The 20,902-nt window shown below is 38.4% G+C and overlaps 1 protein-coding gene across 13 annotated transcripts in view; it reads right to left on the bottom strand.

The window, feature by feature from the left end:
* The window catches only part of IWS1 (interacts with SUPT6H, CTD assembly factor 1), a 101,076-nt gene that overhangs the window by 64,397 nt on the left and 15,777 nt on the right, over positions 1-20,902 (bottom strand). For 12 of the 13 annotated variants that reach the window (XR_004176444.1, XR_004176443.1, XR_004176446.1 and 9 more), the window contains exons 3-10: positions 13,009-14,077; positions 11,730-11,919; positions 11,157-11,214; positions 6,748-6,845; positions 4,624-4,774; positions 3,491-3,573; positions 1,887-2,016; positions 551-668 (exon numbers count right to left, since the gene is read on the bottom strand). Coding sequence is in view for 4 of the 13 variants with exons in the window: in XM_009185113.3 (XP_009183377.2) it covers positions 551-668; positions 1,887-2,016; positions 3,491-3,573; positions 4,624-4,774; positions 6,748-6,845; positions 11,157-11,214; positions 11,730-11,919; positions 13,009-14,077 (1,897 nt within the window). In the remaining 9 variants the exon portion in view is untranslated. The remainder of the gene's footprint in view (positions 1-550; positions 669-1,886; positions 2,017-3,490; positions 3,574-4,623; positions 4,775-6,747; positions 6,846-11,156; positions 11,215-11,729; positions 11,920-13,008; positions 14,078-20,902) is intronic. The other variant, XR_004176448.1, reaches the window with a different exon arrangement.

Raw genomic sequence — 20,902 nt, 5'->3', positions numbered from 1 at the left:
CTTTTTACTTGCGATTTTTTTTTTTTTTTTTTGGAGACTGAGTCTCACTCTTGTTGCCCAGGCTGGAGTGCAGTGGCGCGATCTCGGCTCAGTGCAAGCTCCACCTCCCGGGTTCCAGTGATTCTCCTGCCTCAGACTCCCAAGTAGCTGGGACTACAGGCGCCGCCACCTCGCCCGGCTAATTTTTTGTATTTTTAGTAGAGACGGGGTTTCACCGTGTTAGCCAGGATGGTCTTGATCTCCTGACCTTGTGATCCACCCACCTCAGCCTCCAAAGTGCTGGGATTACAGGCATTAAGCCACTGCACCCAGCCTTACTTGCTACTTTTAATAATAGTATACTTAATTATACTGAGAAGGTTTGTTTTGTTTTGTTTTTTTAAAGTCTAAAAGAAAAGGCTGGTACCTGTACGAAGCTATTCAAAACTTTCGATTCCACTTTACTGACTCATTCAAAACAAATACTAGTAAAAATACAGCTTTTATATATACGCATCTCTCTCTTATCTACAGACATAAACACAGCAAACGAAAAGGAAAATGTACATACTGATTAATTTCCCTGCCATGTCCTTGTTGGACCTTGATTCCTTGGGGTGTTTATAGAGATACATCACTGCTCGTCCAATCCCACTATGCTTCAGGGTCTCCTGGCTCACACTAGGCAGCTGGGGAACATAAACACATACACACACATTAATCACTCAGAAGCTGGGGGTCTTGCTAATCTATACTAGAGACCTGGCGCCTTCACAATAGTACAAATAAAAAATTCCATTTTCAGGATCTACAGAAATAGAGCACAAAGATAACTTTGTGTCCACATCAAAAGTTCAGAGTTCAGGCCGGGCACGGTGGCTCACGCTTGTAATCCCAGCACTTTGGGAGGCTGAGGCGGGTGGATCACCTGAGGTCAGGAGTTCAAGACCAGCCTGGCCAACATGTGGTGAAACCCCATCTCTACTAAAAATACAAAAAGTGGCCGGGTGTGGTGGTGGCTGCCTGTAATCCCAGCTACTCGGGAGGCTGAGGCAGGAGAATCGCTTAAACCCAGGAGGCAGAGGTTGCAGTGAGCCGAGATCGTGCCACTGTACTCCAGCCTGGGAACCAGAAGCGAAACTCCATCTCAAAAACAAAACAAAACAAAACAAAAACAAACAAAAAACAACAACAAAAAAGGTTGAGAGTTCAGTATTACAGCTGAGTTGAAGTAAAACCTAACAATGTGAGAAAGTATGAACTAAGCATACTTAGAGGTTAGCAGTTTAATACAGGAGCCGGCACAGGCCTCAGAATCCAACAGACCTAAGACTGAACCCAAACACAGCCACCTTCTAGCTATGTAACCTTGACAAGTCATTTAACTTCTCTGAATCTAATTCCCTCATCTGTAAAATGGAAATAGTACACCTACCTTGTCAGTTTACTGTGAGGAAGAAACGAACCAATACATATATAAAGCACCTGGCACAGTGCGTGGCATAGGAGGCTCCTTGGGAATTGCTTCAGAAGTTAAATAGCTTACCCAAGGTGTCACAACTACATAAGGTGGCCCAGCTCAAGATACAAATGCAGGTTCCTATGACTCTGAATTTGGTGTTCATTCTACGTCACGTCTCCCCAGAACTTGCCCACTACTGTGCTACTCTTCTCAGACACATCACAGCTGCTCTAAGATCTTTTCCCTTCAATGCAATAGTTACATGAAGTTTTATAAGGTCTTCCCTTTCACGCTCATTTTACTAGATATGTTCCTTTTTTCCAACCCCTCTTCGGGCAGGCTGTAGCAGAGAGAACATATACAAACACTGTAAACTACACAGGTTATGACCACACAGACCACAACAGATACTTAATGAAGAACAGTCAGATGATCTGCCTCTAACCTCTTGCAGGATCTTCAGCAGCTCCTCCCGGATCTTGAGTGCGGGCAAGCTCCTGTCTGGCAGGGGTGAGAGCCACTCTTTGATGGCAGACATCACACCGCTGTCAATGAATGTTTCTTTAAGGTCCTGCCTGCGGTAATAAGAAGAATCTTTAAAACTTCCGTGAACCTTGGTTCTACTGTATCTTCTGACTTTTCTTACATAGTTAGTGATGTTTCTAAAAACTGCTTTAAAAAAGTTATTCATGTAAATTTGGTATTTACTGAACACCATTCTGGTTTCAAAAGCAGTGTGACATTTAGTTCTTATCTTCCAGAAACGCATATACCTGACAAAAAATGATTTGCTGAAAACAAAACAAACTCAAGTTACACAAGATAAATTAATGCTGATATGAATGGTACAGACAGTAACAACAATTAACTCCAATCATTTCAACTAAAATAAAAATAATGTTCAATCTATTGAAATAGTGATTATTGAAAAATTGTACATGGTGGTGAACCCAGAATTGCTATTCTCTGCAGGACACCAATGAGACCAGCACTCTGCTGGCAGGACAAAAAACAAACAAACAAACAAAAAACACCCTCAATAAAATAATACTTAAATTCCATTTCATGTACTAGAATCAGTTATGTTAATAGAAAACAAGACATTATATACATAAAACCCGCCACAGAGAGTTTTCCCTGTTAGAACACAGGGAGAAATTTTCTAGTTACAGACGCTCTAGGCCATGCTGGTGGTGGCTCACTGATGCACCAATACATTTCCTCAGTCATCAAAAGTAGGCTACGGCTTAGTTCAAAGGGAAAGCAAGGTTGCTCAGAAATATGAGCAAATCGGGGCCTGGCGTGGTGGCTCACACCTGTAATCCTATTCCAGTACTTTGACTTTCAGGTGTAGAGACGGGAAGATCGCCTGAGCCCAGGAGTTCGAGACCAGCCTGGGCAACACAGCAAGATCCTGTCTCTAATTTAAAAAAAAAAAAAAAAAAAAAAGCAAATCAACGAAAAAAGTTAGAAACAAGGATCTACTCAAAAAGGGCATCATTACTTCAGAAGGACCAATAATTGTGACCCATTAGAGTCATACAAGCCTTGGACAATGCAGCCTTCAGGTAGGGTCTTCCAAGATTTACTGTTTTCCATCACACGGAGAAAACAAATGTAATTTTACTAGACCAAAAACTGTCTATAAAGAACAAAATTAGGGGCCAGGTGCAGTGGCTCATGTCTGTAATTCCAGCACTTTGGGAGGATGAGGTGGGAGGATTACTTAAGCCCAGTGAGTTCAAGACAAGCCTGGGCAACATAGCAAGATCCTGTCTCTACCAAAAAACAAAAACAAAAACACACAAAATTAGTAGTTTCCAAGTTTTTCTTTCATTAGTATCAATTTTTTATGTGTTCTGTTTGCACCAGGCATCAAGGTTTAATAAAAGTTTATGAAGAAATATAATTTAGGAAATTTTATTCATTATCTTTCTGTGAACTGATAGAAGGCTATCATTATTTAGTATTCCTAGAACACCAGTACATCATTTGAATTATCATTCCATGAAAAGGAAAAAGACATTTTAAAGAAAACAAAACACTTACTTCTTAAGGTGCATAACTACAGTAGGCAGTAAAGTTAATTTTTTCAGTGCCGGCTTTTTTTGATTGTTCAACTGTCTGTCTTCCTATTCAGAAAAAAAACAAAGATTTTTTTTTAAAACAGTACTCATTGTTAATGTTGAATTCACTGTAATTCTGAACCTTAAAATAAAGTAACAGTTTTTCAAAGAAACAATTTTTCCTACAAGAAAGAGTAACTTAAGAATGGATCTTTTGCAGAGCACCAAGCTCTGTATCTATGTCAGTCAAACCCGCAAAACTATTAGAATTGCCTTTAACAACTACAAGTTGAGAGAAACCATTTTAAGTTAGAATATTAGCATGACTGTCAAGTTTTCAGAGTTCATTAAAGGTACAAATCACAACTGGGAAATTTTGGTTTATGATACTAGGGACAATTTTCCAGGTGTGAGGTTATATGATATTGGAATACACTATATCAAAGAAGAGTTTCAGTATTTACTTGGGCAGTTTTTTCTATTTTTTTTAATTATGAAAAATTTCAAAGTCTACAAATACAGAATGTAGAATAATATGCCTGTTGCATACATTTCAACAATTAAATACACACGGCTAGTCTTCTTTTAGCTACTTTCCTCCATTCTTGAATTGTTTTGAAAGAAATGCTAGACACAGATCATTGAATCCACTGCTGAACTCTCAGTAAGTGTCTCCAAAAGATCTGAACTTGTTTTTTAAACATACTACTGGGCCAATTTTTATAAGTTGAGCAGATTTTTACAATGCAATGGAAGAAGCCATGTCTTGATCAGGAGCAAGAGAACAACACATGAATTTGTAACACCTTTAATATATGAAGAAACTAAACTTTGTGGTGAACTAGCCAAATCTGAGAATAAAACCATGCCCCATGAAACTAGCAAAGCCATTCACCTAAAACGTTTCATTTTACTGAATATTTCATCTTTTCACTTTTTCTAAACACGTGACTAAAAAATTAAAATATTTCCATGATTAAAATTTAGAACAGTAAATGCTTTATTACAAAAAGCAAAGCATCTTAACTGTCATTTAAGGGTTAAGCATCAAAAAAAGGGCATCCAATAAACTCAGTGGGAGGAAAAGAAGGTGAACCTAGAAGCAACACAACTCACCTCAGCAGCTTCGTTCATCTTGACGATCATGGCGCTCACGACGTCGTCTGCGTCACTAATAAAGGTGCCACCATCACGGTTCCGCCTGCGCTTGCCACTCATGCTCTTTTTTCGCTGCAACATCATCTCAAAATCCGACAGAAAGTCCATACTAAATCAGTAAACAAAAGCAAGTGAAATACAAGTTGTCTTTTAAATACACATTTACTTTCACCACAATTAATAACACCAAATTTCTTAATTCTAACTCAATGAAGTGCTACCTTCTTTTAAAAGTGCAAGTACAGTCATGCGCCGCATAACGATGTTTCGGTCAATGACGAACTGCGAATACGACGGTGGCCATCCAGTAAGCTAAGGTTAACTTTTTATTGAAGAAAAAAAATATTTTTTGTAAATTTAGTGTAGCCTAAGTGTACAGTGTTTATAAAGCCTATAGTAGTGTACAGTAATGTCCCAGGCCTTCACATTCACTCACCACTCACCCAGACCAAATTCCAGTCCTGCTTTCATTCATAGCAAGTACCTTAAACAGGTGTACCATATTTTATCTCTCACACACACACACACACACACACACACACACACACACACACTAAAGAGTTGGGGTGTTGCTCTGTCACCGAGGCTGGAGTGCAGTGGCACAATCCTAGTTTACCGTAGCCTCAAACGCCTGGGCTCATCCTTCTACCTTAGCCTCCTGAATAGTTGAGACTACAGGCCCATACCACCATGCCTGGTTAATTTTTTAAATGTTTTGTAGAGACAGGGACTCACTATGTGTCACCCAGGTTTGTCTTGAACTCCTGACCTCAAGTGATCCTCCTGCCTCAGCCTCCCAAAATGTTGAGATTACAGGCATAAGCCACCACGCCCAACTATACTGTATTTTAACTGTACCTTTTCTATGTTTAGATACACAAATACCATCGTGTTACCACTGCCTACAGCATTCAGTACAGTAACATGCTCCACAGGTTTGTACCCTAGGAGCAATAGGCTTTACCATACAGCTGAGGTGGGTAGTAGGCAATACCATGTAGGTTTGCATAATACTATGATGTTCATACAACAGCAAAATCACCTAATGTCACATTTTTCAGAATATATCCTGTTAAGCGACGCATGACTGTACTTACAACTTGCTATTAAAAGAACAGTTGATCCTAGACTTTATGTTCAATTCCTGTACTACCCTGTCATATATATACACATGTAAATCACTAATAGCCCGGAACTTCTCATGCAGTATATCCACACTTGCATCTATCGGTTTGAGAAAGTACATTTTAAGTTCCAACTGAGGGGACTCATTCAGCTTTAGTGGCACCGCCCTTTCTTGGACTAGGAAGGTGTTCATTATCTGAATGCTGTTGTCTTATACATCATGAGCAGAAAAAATGAAAAATAAGCTGCCGCTTTTCAGTGATAAGAAGTATAACTCTCAAAACATAATGAGAGATACACATGGAAATCTATAGGCTTGCTAAGCACCTCAAACCTTTATGGCTTTCTTCAGAATCATTCCACTTAAAAAAGAGGAAGTTAATCTCTGCCACTATCATATCAATTCAATTTCCAGAAGTACTACCAGACTCATTCGGTTTAATTACTGCATGCCGCTAGGAATTCAAAATGAAACTACTTTTTAAAAACATCTTTACAACTGGAAAGAGTAACTAATCCTTCTATTACTGTATAACATCTTTTAAGATATCAGATTTTTCTGAACATAGATTCCAACTAGCTCAACAAAAGTAAGTGAAATATGGTCAAGTAATATTTTGTAGTTAAGATGTTAGACTTACTTCCCCTGCCCCATAAAATCAGCTTTTCTCTCAAAAAGGTATTTTTAAAATTAGGTTATTTTTCATAAGAGTTTATTTGGTGAAACATAAATTAAGTCTGGTGCCATATAAATACAACTCCACAAAGAAAGACATCTAAGCACAGGCTAAATGAAAACAAGTAACAACAGCAGGTAATTCACTGACAACACCGTAAATGGAGAAAAACAGGAATAGATCCACTCCTAAACTTAATCGGGAACCAAAATGAAAATTTAATAGTGTCTACCTTGATTTTTTAACTTCTCTTTAACAAATTCCTTAAAAACAAACTTACTGTTTTCCTCTCTTTATGTTATCATCAGAATCTGAATCTTCTGCTTCTTTTACCTGTGTTTCACTTTTTTCTTCTTCCAGATCTTCTTGGTTAAAACCCTAAATGCAAAATTATCACAACCTCCTTACAGATTTTCTTCTGTATTAAGTGTTCTTAGTATTTTGCATTTTTAAATTAATTCATTCACAAAGAACAAAAATTCAATAGATATCAAAAGGTACATAACAAAAGGTCCCTCTCCAGCCACTAGTGTTACTAGGTTTCTTGCGTTTCCTTCCAGAAACAATGTACGTTTATATAAGCACTTCTACACATACTTCGCACCCTCTCTTATTATACAAATGGAAGCATACTATTCAGAGTGGGTACGGATAATGCTCTGCATGTTCCAAATTTAAGAAAAGAATCTAGAGGCCAATGCATGTCAGTATTAAGTCTTGTCATTTTTTTCAAGGCTTTAGACTATTTCACAATATGGCTGTAACTACGATTTGTTCACTTATTTGCCTAGTCACATTCAGTTTTACGTATTTGAAATTGCGAAATACTTGCCAAACTGTATTCCATAGAGGTTATACCAATTATCTCGCCAGCAAGCATGAGGACTCCTGTTCCCCTACGTCCTCACTACTATAGCAGGCTATCAAACACTGATATCCACCAATCTCTGGACGGAAAAACAAATCTCAGGGTAGTTTTATTTGCATTTTCTTACTATGGGGGTAACGTTGGGCATTTTTTCACGTTTACAAAGCCATGTGTCATTCTTTCCCTGTGAACTCTGAATATCCCATGCGCATTTTTTGCTGGACTGTTCATCTTTTTATCACTATGTAAAATCTCTTTGAAAATTAGATATAGCCCTCTACAAGTGACAAGAACTGTACAATCCCCACATTTGTACAGTTTTTGTTTATGCTAATATTTGCCAGGCATAACTTTTCATTTTTATGTAAATGAAATGGCCAGTCCTTTCTTTATGGCGTCTACCTTTTGTGTTACACTTAGAGGCTTTCTCAGTGGTTCACCTAGTATATTGTTTTTCTCACTGAACTGAAACTATAACCAAGTTGATGTTAAGTCTCCAAAATAGGTAAGTATACCTTATTCTTACAATACGGTGCTTAACTAAGTATGAGCTCCATGAAGGCAGTGTCCAAGCAGTCTCTGAAACATTTGTTGAATCAATTCTTCCTTTATATTTTCCTTAGGCTTACTTTCTTATTTCACTATTGTCCTGAATTTGATTCTAAATTCATCTACCTTCACTCTCTATTGCATTGGTTAAAAATAAGTATTGCTTTTTTAACCCAAGAACTATTTAAGCAGGCTTTAAGTTTCTGAGTGGCAAACAGATTGAAAAATATATACAGACACTTGATATATGACAAAGATGGCACTACAGAATAGTAGGAAAGGATGATCTTTTCAATAAATGGTGCTGGGTCAACTGGATACTCCAGATAAGGAAAAAAATCTTAACTTTTACCTCATATCACATACGAAACCAATTTTAGGTGAATTATACAATTAAATGTGAAAGACTAAATAATCAAGCTTCTAGAAGATAACTTGTATCTTCATGACCTTGGGGACAGGCAAAAATTCTTAGGCACAATTCAGTTTTCACCATAAAGAAAAAGATTGGTAAATTTGATCCTATGCTAAAATTAAGCACTTTTGTTCATCAGAAGACTCCATGTTAAAGGAATGAATTTAAGATATTCTAAAAAAATTTTAAAGTTAAAAATTTTTTTAAAAAAAGACTCCATTAAGAAAGTGAAAAAGAAGTAACAAAATGAAAGGTATTTTTAACATTCGTAACTGCCAAAAATGATTATATCTGGATTATATAGAGACTCGTCCCTGTTTTTTTTGGTCTGCTTCCTCTGTCAGTTACATTTCTCTTAGATTATGGATTTGTCCATTTCTCTTTTCAGTTCTATCAATTTTTGATTTTTATGTGTGCATATATATATAAAGTCATGTTATTAGGTGCAAACAATTTTAAAATCTTTTTATCGATATAAAGTGACCTCCTTATCTCAAGTACTTTTTTTTTTTTTTTTACCTTAATGTCTACCTCCCTCTTTTAAAATATTATAGATACCACACCAGTTTTCTTTTGGTCCATGTTTACATGAAGTCCCTTTTCATGTACCTTTATTTTCAGCTTTACCTTCTGTTTCAGACAAATCTCTTGAAAACAGTATTTGGCTGGTTTTTAAGATCCTGTCTGGCAATTGTTGTCCTTTAACTGGAACATTCAGTATTTACATTTAATTTAATTTCTGATATTATCAAAATTTAAATCTACTGTTTTACCATGTAATACTTTCTACTTTCTAACTGTCCCTTGTCCTATCGTTCTTTTCCTTTCCTGCTCATTTTCGACTGATTAGCTCTAGTTGTTCCATTTTTTCCCCCCTCTATTAGTTTAGAAATTACGCATTCCATTTTAGTCTTTAGTGGTCACTCTAGAGACTACAACACGCACCCTAACTTATCAGTTTACTAATGTACGTTCATAGACATTCGCAAAGGCCTGCAAGCACTTCAATTCCACGTATGCTCCCAATTCACTGCTGTCATGTTTTCATTTTATATATATTCCACATTAAACACATTTCATTTTGTATAGTCAATACTCATTTAGACTTATACACATACTTTTGTTGCTCTTTTCTCCCTCCTGCATCTCTAACCTTCCATCTGAGATCATTCTTTCTTGCATTTCTTTCCTTCTGTATTTCCTTCAGCTGGTACATTGTTAATTAATTCCCTCCTTATTTCATCTTCATTCCTGGAAAGTATTTTGGCTAAATTTAACGAAATTCTAGGTTTGCCATTAGTAGATTCTATTGTTTCTGTTGTGAAGTCAGCTGTTAGTCTAATCGTTACTTTTCTGAATGTATTTTTTTTCCTGTGGCTTTTACACTTTCCTATTTTCGTTGGTTTCTTGCAGTTTTATTATGATGTAGTTAGGTGTAGATTTCTTTTTGTTTATCTTCCTTGCAATGTGTAGAACTTCTAGAATCTATGGTTTAGGTATCATTTCTTTTTAAAATACTGCTTCTGCTATACATGTAATTTTCCCTCTCCTTTCATTATTCCAATTTTTTGTGAAAACTTTTCATATATAGTCTATGTCTTTTACTTTTTTCTATAACAGTGTATTTCAAAGCTTCATTCTAGATCCCTCCTTCTAACCTATCTTCCAGTTCACTAATTTTCTTTTCAAGTATGTCTAATCTGTTGTTAAACTCAACCACTAAGTTTTCTGGTTTTTTTCTTCCCTCCTGCCCTGTTTTTCTTTTCAAACAGGACCTCACTATTTTGCCCTGGCTGGTTTCGAACTTCTGGGCTCCAACTACCCTCCCAGTTACCCGCCGAGTAACTAGGACTACCAGCTACTTGCACCTACCTGTCCACCAAGTTTTTAATTTCAGTTACTGTATTTTTATAGTTCTAAATTTCTACTTGGTTCTTTTCCAAATTTGCCTTCTCCTTTTTAAATTGTTTGCTCTGACATCTTTAATCTTGTTTCTTATCTCCCTGAACATATTTAAGGTGATATCTAAAATTCCTATATCTAGGGCTCTAAGTCTATTTCTATCGTCTGTCATTACTAGTTTCCTTTTAATGTTATTTTTGTATATTGTACTGTATATATGAAAAACTTAAACCACTGTCATCTTATTTCTGAGACTGAGGTTCTCTAGTCTGCCAGAAGATTCAAAGATGGCCTAAAATCTGAGCAAAGGCTATTTTACTTCCCCTTGAACCCAATGGTGCTGCTCTCTGAAGTCTCAATCCAGAGTATGGGGTTTACAAAGCCCCCTAACCTCAATAGGCCCCGAATTCTAAATTTTATCCCCAAGTCTTGAGGCTGTCAAAAATATGAGTAGCCTCTTGGCCTGACAGGTAAACACCCCCACAGAAAAAGCACTTCTAAACACTGAGTTACCACTTTAGGTTTCTCTTGGCTTAGTAATTCTTTGCTACTTTGTTCCTAGATAATGAGCAGATTTCTATATATTTTGTCTAGCTTTTCTAGTTGTGCTTGGCAGAAGGGTTAGCCCAATCACCCAGAATGCCGTTGTGAAAATCGGAAGTTCCCCAATTACTGTGAATCTTGCCCTTTAGCATTATTAAGTGCCTTTCTTTGTTTCAATGTGTCCCTTCCCCCTTAATTCAATTTTGCCCACTAGCTTCCTTTTATGCCTTTGTATATACCCGCTCATTTTACTTCCTGAATCGCTCTTCTAGATTTTTCTCCTGAATACATCACAAAGATGTTTTTCTCTTGAATACATCCTACTTATTAGAATCATCTATAATTACATCACTGCCATAAAAACAACAAAAAAAGCACAGCCAAGGAGGAAATATTTCCATCTTATACTTACTGTAAATTCTTCTTCCTCTTCATCACCAGATTCTCCAAATATGTCTGCAATAAGATTTCTAGAAAGTAGACAAATATAAAAACATTCATTTGCTTTCTTCTCATTTGCATAGGAACCATTTTTTTAAAAATAGAATTTACATACAGTAAAATGTGCAGATCTTCAGTGTCCAGTTCAATGAGTTTTAACAAACGTATACACTCATGTAACCAGCACCCTATACACTCATGTAGCCTCCTGAGAAAGTTCTCTCATGGCCCCTTCTAGCTGGTCCCCGAATTTCAACATCCTAGAGACAACCGCCACCTTGACTTCCAACACCACAGATAAATTTCGCCTACTGAACTTCATGTAAATGGAATCACATATGTCCTCTTTGCTTTCTTTCATTTAACATGTTAATTCTGAGATGAATTCTGAGATTCACCCACATTGTAGTGTGTTCAGTTCAGGAACTAAAATACTAAATCCTCAAAGACATGCAATTAGGTAGGACATATTGTATTACAACACAGACCCCTCTGTACTGCCTAGTTAAGAACCCCTGAAAACTCATGTTACACTGTCACTTACTCTTCTTCATTGCCTGACTCACTGTCACTCCCAAACAGATCCTTCTCTTCATTTTTCTTATCAGACAATTCTTTCCCAGCTTCTTCCTCACTGTCAGATGCTATGGTCTTCTCTCTTTTGCCTGACTTGTCTGATACAGCATCACTGTCAGAGTCATCTGCATCAGAGACAACACGGCTCTTCTTTGCTGCTGTTGAAAAGAAAATCATCATTAATTTTATTTTATCATGGTTATTGTATTACCAAGCATAACAGATGCTTTAAAATGGCAGTATGCGGCAAAAAAAAAAAAAAAATCTCAATCAAAGGGCCTCCTGACACATGGTTTAGAATTTTTAAAATAACTAAATGGCTCATTTAGAGTCATCTTACAAATTTTCTGTTATTTTACTTAAGAAAAAGTGGCCAAAAGATGAAGAAAGATATCATCAACGTAAAAGCAGTTACCTTTCCTTTTGGGGAATCAAGAAAATTAAAACTAGATTGACAGGCAAAATTGGCATCCTTTCTATGCTGCCTAGTAGCAACTGAACTAAAAAGGACTACATATTTCTTTCTAGGAATAATCTCCACGTTCCTCTATCATTGCTGGTCAGTTTCAAATTTCCCATCTTCCTTAACAAATCGGCAACATGTCTGGTACCTTTTCCTTCTCCTATAAGAACTGTCAGGTTATAATGAAATATGTCTTTTCCAAAGATAAGTTTCATAAAAAAGTAAACAAGTAAAACTTACTATCTGTGAAAATGGAGTCTTAGGTAGTGGCGGAGACTGAAACACTCCAGAGAGAGATGGTGTCTCTAAATAGAATCGCCTCAAAGTTTCCCTGTATCTGAATATTCAACAAGGTTTAACAAATGAAAAGACGTACCTGTGGGAGCTCAGTTACTGATTGGATGGGATCTAGTGAACTAAGTGTCAAAGAGACCCGCAGCTCACACTGAATACAGTTAGGGGTTTTCACGTAAACATTTTTCTTTGAAACATTACCTCTTTAAGTTTAAAACAAAAAAATCTGAGTATTTTATACTCCTATTGACATGTGGTTTATCACTTTGAGGCAGTCAGAGATTAATACATGCTAACAGAACTCAAAGGAAACTTACTATTAAGCTTAGCTAATGATAACCAGGGGAAATGAGTGTCCTAGTGATATTTTAGAATATTAAGCTGAGTAACAGACTACAGATCTGACATACCAAGAGGATACACCGTTCCACAGTTACAAGCTCACACAATGAATAAAGCCACTGATAAACAGCCCGAGGTAGTTCCTTACATGCTTTCTCTCCATCTTCACTATCAGAAAGCACCGCCGCCTTTCTCTTCGCTACTTTCTCCTCCTCACCCTCTTTCTCATCTTCATCACTGTCCAGTTTTTGCTTTTTAGGTTCTTCCTCCTCACTATCAGAACTGTGAAACTTTTTTCTGTCCGTATGGCTGTCTGAGTGGAAGGAGTCATTCTGCATTTCTGTATCATCTCCCTTATTCTCCCTGTCGCTGTCATCATCTGACTCTGGCTTCTGTTTGTGTCTGGACGCATCCTCAGTTTCTGAGTCACTGGCAGGTCCCTTCCGAGGCCCCTCGCTCTCAGAGTCACTGACTCGGGGTTTGGGTAGCTCCTCGTTTTCAGAATCACTGGCCTGGTTCCTTGGGGGATCCTCACTTTCTGAATCACTGATTCGGGGTTTGGGAAGCTCTTCATTTTCTGAGTCACTGGCCTGGTGCCTCGGAGGGTCCTCACTTTCGGAGTCACTGATACGAGGTTTGGGAAGCTCCTCGTTTTCAGAGTCACTGGCCTGGTGCCTGGGGGGTTCCTCACTTTCCGAATCACTGACCTGAGGTTTAGGAAGCTCCTCACTTTCGGAATCACTCATTCGAGGTTTGGGAGGCTCCTCATTTTCGGAGTCACTGGCTTGGTGCCTTGGGGGTTCCTCACTCTCAGAGTCACTGATTTGAGGTTTTAGAGCATCTTCTGTTTCAGAGTCACTAGCAGGACTCTTCTGGAGCTCCTCAATCTCAGAATCACTGGCGGGGTGCTTCCCAACATCTTCGTTTTCTGAGTCACTTGCATGCCCATTAAGAAGCTCCTCATTTTCAGAGTCACTCCCAGGTAATTTCCTGGTCTCTTCACTCTCAGAGTCGCTCCCGTGCTGATTGACATCCTCATTTTCAGAATCGCTTGCGGGAGGCTCTGCACGTTCCTCAGATTCAGAGTCGCTGTCCTTTTGCCTATGAAGCTCCTCACTTTCAGAGTCACTAGCATTAAGATTTATGGGCTCATCATTCTCAGAGTCTGTCACATGATGTCCTTTGGTGAGGCCATCTTCTCGATCACTAGGTTCATTCTGAAAAATTAAGTGAAAAAAAATTAGGAAAGTGCAAACAAACAAAAAACCCTTTAATAGTAAAACATTAAATTTTTTCAGTGATTTTTTTTTTTTTTTGAGATGGAGTCTCACTCTATTGCTCAGGCTGGAGTGCAGTGGCGCGGTCTTGGCTCACTGCAAGCTCTGCCTCCTGGGTTCACGCCATTCTCCTACCTCAGCCTCCCAAGTAGCTGGGACTACAGGCGTCCACCACCACGCCCGGCTAATTTTTTGTATTTTTAGTAGAGACGGGGTTTCACCGTGGTCTCGATCGCCTGACCTCATGATCCGCCCGCCTTGGCCTCCCGAAGTGCTGGGATTACAGGCACAAGCCACCGCACCCGGCCAATTTTTTAAAATATGAGAATATGTGCACCTAAATGGAGAATTCTTGTCCTATACCTATATAGAAATACCCCTACAGAAAGCCAATCTGTGAAATGGTTTTATCTGGATCCCCGAATGGGGAAATATAACCAGCCTTCATTAAAACAACTTTGTAAAGCATGCTCTCAGATTACTATAGAAAACTGACTGCAAAGAGCCAGATTTTTTTTTTTTTTTAAAAGGCGAATTTTCTCATACATACTTCTGTTTTGTAAAAATATAACTAGGCCAGACGTGGTGGCTCACACCTGTAATCTCTGCACTTTGGGAGGCCGAGGTGGTGGATCACCTGAGGTTAAGAGTTCGAGACCAGCCCGGCCAACGTGGTGAAACTCTGTCTCTTTAATACAAAAATTAGCTGAGCATGGTGGTGGGCACCTGTAATCCCAGCTACTAAGGAGGCCGAGGCAAGGAGAACTGCTTGAACCTGGGAGGCAGAGGTTGCAGTGAGCTGAGATTGTGCCATTGCACTCCAGTCTGGGTGACAGAGTGAGACTCTGTCAAAAATAAAAATAAAAATAAATAACTCCATTTTTCAAAGAAATACTAGCAAACATGTAACCAAGTTCTTTTACATAGACATATTCTTGGGTTTTATAAGGTTAAAATTATTTTATTTATTTATTTTTTTGAGATGGAGTCTCGCTCTGTCACCCAGGCTGGAGTGCAGTGGCCAGATCTCAGCTCACTGCAAGCTCCGCCTCCCGGGTTTACACCATTCTCCTGCCTCAGCCTCCCGAGTAGCTAGGACTACAGGCGCCCACCACCTCGCCCGGCTAGTTTTTTGTATTTTTTAGTAGAGACGGGGTTTCACCGTGTCAGCCAGGATGGTCTCGATCTCCTGAACTCGTGATCCACCCGTCTTGGCCTCCCAAAGTGCTGGGATTACAGGCTTGAGCCACTGCACCCGGCCAAGGTTAAAATTATTTAAGGGAAAAGAAACTATAAAATTTAATTTTATTTAAAGGGTCAAATAACATATGGGCACCTTCTCCCAAGATAATTTAAGCAAACAAAGAAAGGAGGAGTTAACATTTCCTAAGTAGCCAGTAAGAGCCAGTACCACAATAGGCTCTCTCCTATGGTACTTCTCATGATAACAAAATTGAGGCTTACAGTAGTCATGGTCCTGTGTTTAGTAACCCTAGAAATAAGAAAGCTTAAGTTTTAGGGAGAACGTGATTCATCTAACTACACCAACACATAATGTTACTTGAAATAATTACTCTGAAAACATGCTCTGGGGCACAAACTTGATATGTGCATATTATAGCTATGATTTTTTAAATGCAGAGGAAAAATATACAAAATTAAACATGCCAAAATACTAACAAGTGTTTTAGGATCCAGTGAATTTTGTCTCCCATCTGGTAGCTCAACTTTAAATAAAATGGTAACAATATTCTAGCTTAAAAAGTGAAAGTATTTCCATGTTTGAGTATTCCCTCTAAAAATTTACTGAGCCAAATATTTGTTAGATACATGACTGAAGCTATGTGAACCTACCACAGACTATTTTCAAGGGACCAAAGAGCCTTTAAATAATACCTATGGCCAACATCATGCTATGAAACCGTTAAGTGACAAGATAATTCTTGTCAATGACAGAATAAATGGCATGAAAATGTTCTCATAAAACCCATACTTTTACTAACCCAAGTATGCTGTGTCTACAAATTCAAAAATAATATGAAAAATTGTAAAATAAGCCTACAAGGCAAATGTTTGAAGAGTTTTTTAAACATTTTATCACCATTATGGCAGCACAGCATTGCAAAGAAAGAGTCAAAGCTATACACAGTCACTGAAATATAGCATTCAGAAACGTTTCCAAAACCATAAACTTTTCAAAATCCCTAAATACATTTTCTTGAGTTCTCACCGGGCACTCAGCACAGTACTGTATTGGATTCCTTGTCAGTCACAAGCTCTATTATCCCACTGAAACAGGCACTTATCTATTAAAACGGTATTAGGACTCGAGAGATATCATAGAATCTTACAATTACAGTACAATACTCTGTATGTTGCCTAAAGTTTACTTTAGCCATACTTCATAATTTAAAAGAATGCAGATGGAAAATTGAACTATCTAGATTGTAAGCTCTAGGAAGGCAGACATATTTTGGTTTGTTTTCCTGAGGCATCCTCAGAGTGCAGAATGCTCTCCAGTACATACACACACTAGGTAGAGTTTGAGCATTCCTAATCTGAAAATTCAGACAACTCCAAAATCTGAAACTTTTTGAGCACTGACATGACATCACAACTGGAAAATTCCAAACATAAGCACCTAATACAAACTTTGTTTCATGTGAAAAATTATTTAATATAATGTATAAAATTACCTTCGAGCTATAAGATAAATGAATTTCATGTTTAGACGTGGGTTCCATTGCCAAAATAGCTCACTACGTATAAGCAAATATTCCAAAACTCGAAAAAATTCTAAATCCAAAACACTTCTGATTCCAAGCATTTTGGATAAGGGATGCTCAATGTGTATTTGTTAAATTAGTAATAAAGGCGTTAAGTGGGAATAACATAAGATGAGGAAAAATTAATCCAACAAGAATGTATTTCATGTCTACTATGTGCAAGACGCCAAGACACCAGGCTGAGTATGTCTCAGGGCCTGACCTTACGAGCTGCTAATGAGGAGCCAGCCAAGCACACCGTAACAGTATAGTGTAACATGCACTATTCACAAAGTACAATATTTCAAAAGTGCACTGGAAGTGCATCTATATGAAACTGAGTTGCAAAAAAAAAGGTGTGCAGACAGTGAGCCAAGATCACACCATTACACTCCAGACTGGGTGACAGAGTGAGACTCCATCTCAAAAAAAAAAAAAAAAAAAAAAAAAAAAAGGGTGTGCAGACAACAGGCGTGTTTGCATGGAGTTTGTGATGGCTGAGTTAAGATGGGAGGGTGGGGAGAGGCATACAGTGCCAGCAGTGGCAATTAAAGCAGAAGGCAAAAAGGAAAATTGCAATTGGCTTTTGGAATGCTCTCCATGACAAACCCATCACATAACTCTAAGGCCATGTCTATGTGTGACTTGATTTATTTTAGTTGAAACAACAGAAATCATCTCTAGCTAAGTCCAGAAAAAAAGAACAATCTTCTCAGGATCAAAGTGAGTTGAATGACTAAACACTCGGGAAGGTTAAGTACCAATGCAGCACAGAGAGCTTAGAAAAGGGAACTCAAGGATCATTTTACTAGAGTACCATCAGTAACATGACTCAGCTATAAACTGTCTAGAACCTAAATTATAAATCCCCAAGAGAGACGACTTAACTGGCCAAGGCAATATCAGAAACTGTGACTCAATCGGTTACAGCTGGATCGGGGCACAGCACTGGGAGTCACTCCCAAAGAAGTGAGAGATACTGGGCAGTCATCTAAAACTCACCCGCTATACTCTACCCCAGGTTTCCTGATGCATGGTGTGGCATTCCAAAACAAACAACCCCTACAAGGACACTGCATAAGACAATGATTGTGAAATTTACGAATCTTCATGAATTTTTTATGAGTTTCATGAAAACACAGCATTATGTATGGCACGACAGGGCAAAAAAGGGGAGAAATAACTGCAGTAAAAAAGTACTAGTCTGATACACTCAAGCTAAAGAATACACTTAGACGACAACACCACAGAATTTGGGATGAGTATGCTGGAAATTATACAGTTAAGCTTAAAAGTTATCAAAACAATATCTAAAGTTTTTAGAGTGGTTTTGGCAATTAAATTGCAAGCTTAAAAAAATCCAAAAGACAGTTTTTTTAAAAGTCACATGAGTACAACAAATCAACAGTTGAAACTGACATGTAATGTAGTTTTTAAAATAATGTAAGACATTTCCTAGTGGTAATGGTAAAAGAAATCGAGCAGTCAGAAGCTCCTTAGATGCTTTAGAAACATCTATAATGCCGGCGGGTGCTGTGGCTCACAAGGTCAGGAGATCAAGACCATCCTGCCTGACACGGTGAAATCCTGTCTCTATGAAAAATGCAAAAAATTAGCTGGGTGTGGTGGCGCGCTCCTGTAGTCTCAGCTACTCGGGAGACTGAGGCAGGAGAATCACTTGAACCCAGGAGGCGGAGGCTGCAGTGAGCCGAGATCGCACCACTGCACTCCAGCCTAGGTGACAGAGCAAGACTCCGTCTCAAAAAAAAAAAGAAAAAGGAGGAAAGAAAGAAAAAGAAACATCTATAATGCCTCATACCTCCTTCCTTAGCCATCAATCACACTGCAGTTATAAACAACTACTGGTTATCTATCATAATAAACAATCTTGTTTATCTCAGTATACAAAGAATAACCACACTATGACGACCAGGGCCACAATACACAGAGAGATAACTGACATTCTTAAACTGCCAAGTAAATAAAACTGCTATAAATCAAATAATAATTTGTAAAGTATTCAAAGTATTACATTGTCAAATGGAAACTTGTACAGACCCAAATAACTCAGGACACTTTGTTTCTTCTTGACTGGTCAGAAGTGTCAAACTCAAAGTACTTGATGTTGTATATACTACTCTACCATTATAAACTGGAAAAACGCTCACCACTAAGCCACACAGTAAATTCCATGAGGAAGTATCTACAGAAGCATGTCCAAAAGCATGTTTCACTAGGCCCGAGTTCCAGAAGACACAGCTGAAACTATCATACAGGACTTTGTCAGTGCGTGTTAGTTTAATGAGCACGAAAGAATCTGAGACACCCTGCAGTAAAATAACAATGCTGTCAATCCCACGTAGTTCCTGGAGTGCTGCAACACCGAGAAACTCCCAAGCAAACACTTAATATAGTGAAGCTCTAAACCAGAATGTGCCTTGTCTATCAAAAGTTGATCTTAGAATAAGAGTCAGAAACAAAGGCACTCCTGATGAGTAACAACAACAACAACAAAACTACACAAAGCTTGTTTTCTGTTTGGTTTGTCTTTTTGAGACAAGGTATGACTCTGTCACCCAGGCTGGAGTGCACTAGCATAACCATAGCTCAGTACAGCCTTGAACTCGATCGTCCTGCCTCAGTCTCCCAAGCAGCTGGGACTACAGGCACACGCCACCACGTCCGGATTTTTTTTGTTTTGTAGAGACAGTCTGTGTTGCCCAGGCTGTTCTCAAATGCCTGGCCTCAAGTTATCCTTCTGCCTTGGCCTCCCAGCAAAGTTTAGGATTTTATGATAATGATGCAAACTCCTGCCTACCTCTTCAGACTCACTTCTTCCCACTCACCATCAACCCTATGTGTTACAGCAGCAGTTCCCAAACTTCAGTATGCACAAAAATCACTTGGGGAACTTTGGAGAAAACCATACAAACTTTTGGTGCTTCTCACCTACAGATATTAATTCAGTGTATCTGGGAAACATGTCACAGAATCTGAATTTTGACATGTGGGTCCACATGATTCTGACCACATTTCAGAAATTCTACTCCAGTTTCAGTAGAGTGGAACTACTAACTTTGCGCCTTTACAAATGCTGTTCCCTTTACCAAGAATATCTTTCTTGTACCTCGTCTTTTTCATGCCTAAAAACTTGCCAAAAATACTCATCTCCTGAGGTCTCTTCCATCTTTCTCTCTAGGTAGAATGAACGGACTTTGTGCAACACAATGTGACAGTTAAGGCCGTGGAATTTAGAGTCAGAAAGACCTGAGGTCCAAGCCCCAGCTCTGTTACTTTCTACTACGTGATCAAGGACATTTTCTTGACTCTTCAAAGTTTCCATGTCCTTGATCTGATGGAATTAGGAATAGTGTCTATACCGTAGAGGGCAGTTCTGAGGAATAAAAGCATGCAAAGCAGTTAGCACAGAGCCTGTGAGCGTTCAATAAATGTTATGTACCATCAATAACACAATCTCATTAATTATTAATTACAAAACACTCCCCCCTTCAAGACTCAACTCAAATACATCCTGTGACGGCTGCTGACCTGGTTAGCCATTCCCTCCCTTCATATCCCCATGGCATCTTGTACGCTCACATTTCACTGAAAGGTGACTTACACACTTATTTACATTTATCTGATACACCGACCTTAAGATCCGAGGCTATTCTGTAAAAATGTATCTTTTACCTGCGGCATAAAAAAGACACTCAAAATATACTCACCAAAATGAAAAAGAAACCCCACAAGCAACGCTCAACATAAAACAAATGGAAAATAATGTTTGCATTAAACATTATTAGAATCAGAGACAAAGACTAAAAACAAAAACAAAGGAAAATGTAGACAGAATCAAAAGAACTAATAAGATATAGGACAGCAATGGCCAAGACAAATCTTTTAGTTGTTTTGATGTCCTCCCCATAAGGATGCTTTCCTTTTACTAACACAGCCCCCTGGTGGAAAGATCCAAACAAGAGCAGACTGCCATCTTTAC

The sequence above is a fragment of the Papio anubis genome, chromosome 10, assembly GCF_008728515.1.
Source record: "Papio anubis isolate 15944 chromosome 10, Panubis1.0, whole genome shotgun sequence".
Taxonomy (NCBI): domain Eukaryota; kingdom Metazoa; phylum Chordata; class Mammalia; order Primates; family Cercopithecidae; genus Papio; species Papio anubis.
Note: the sequence above shows the minus strand (reverse complement) of the source record. Positions and strands in the feature narration are given on the sequence as shown.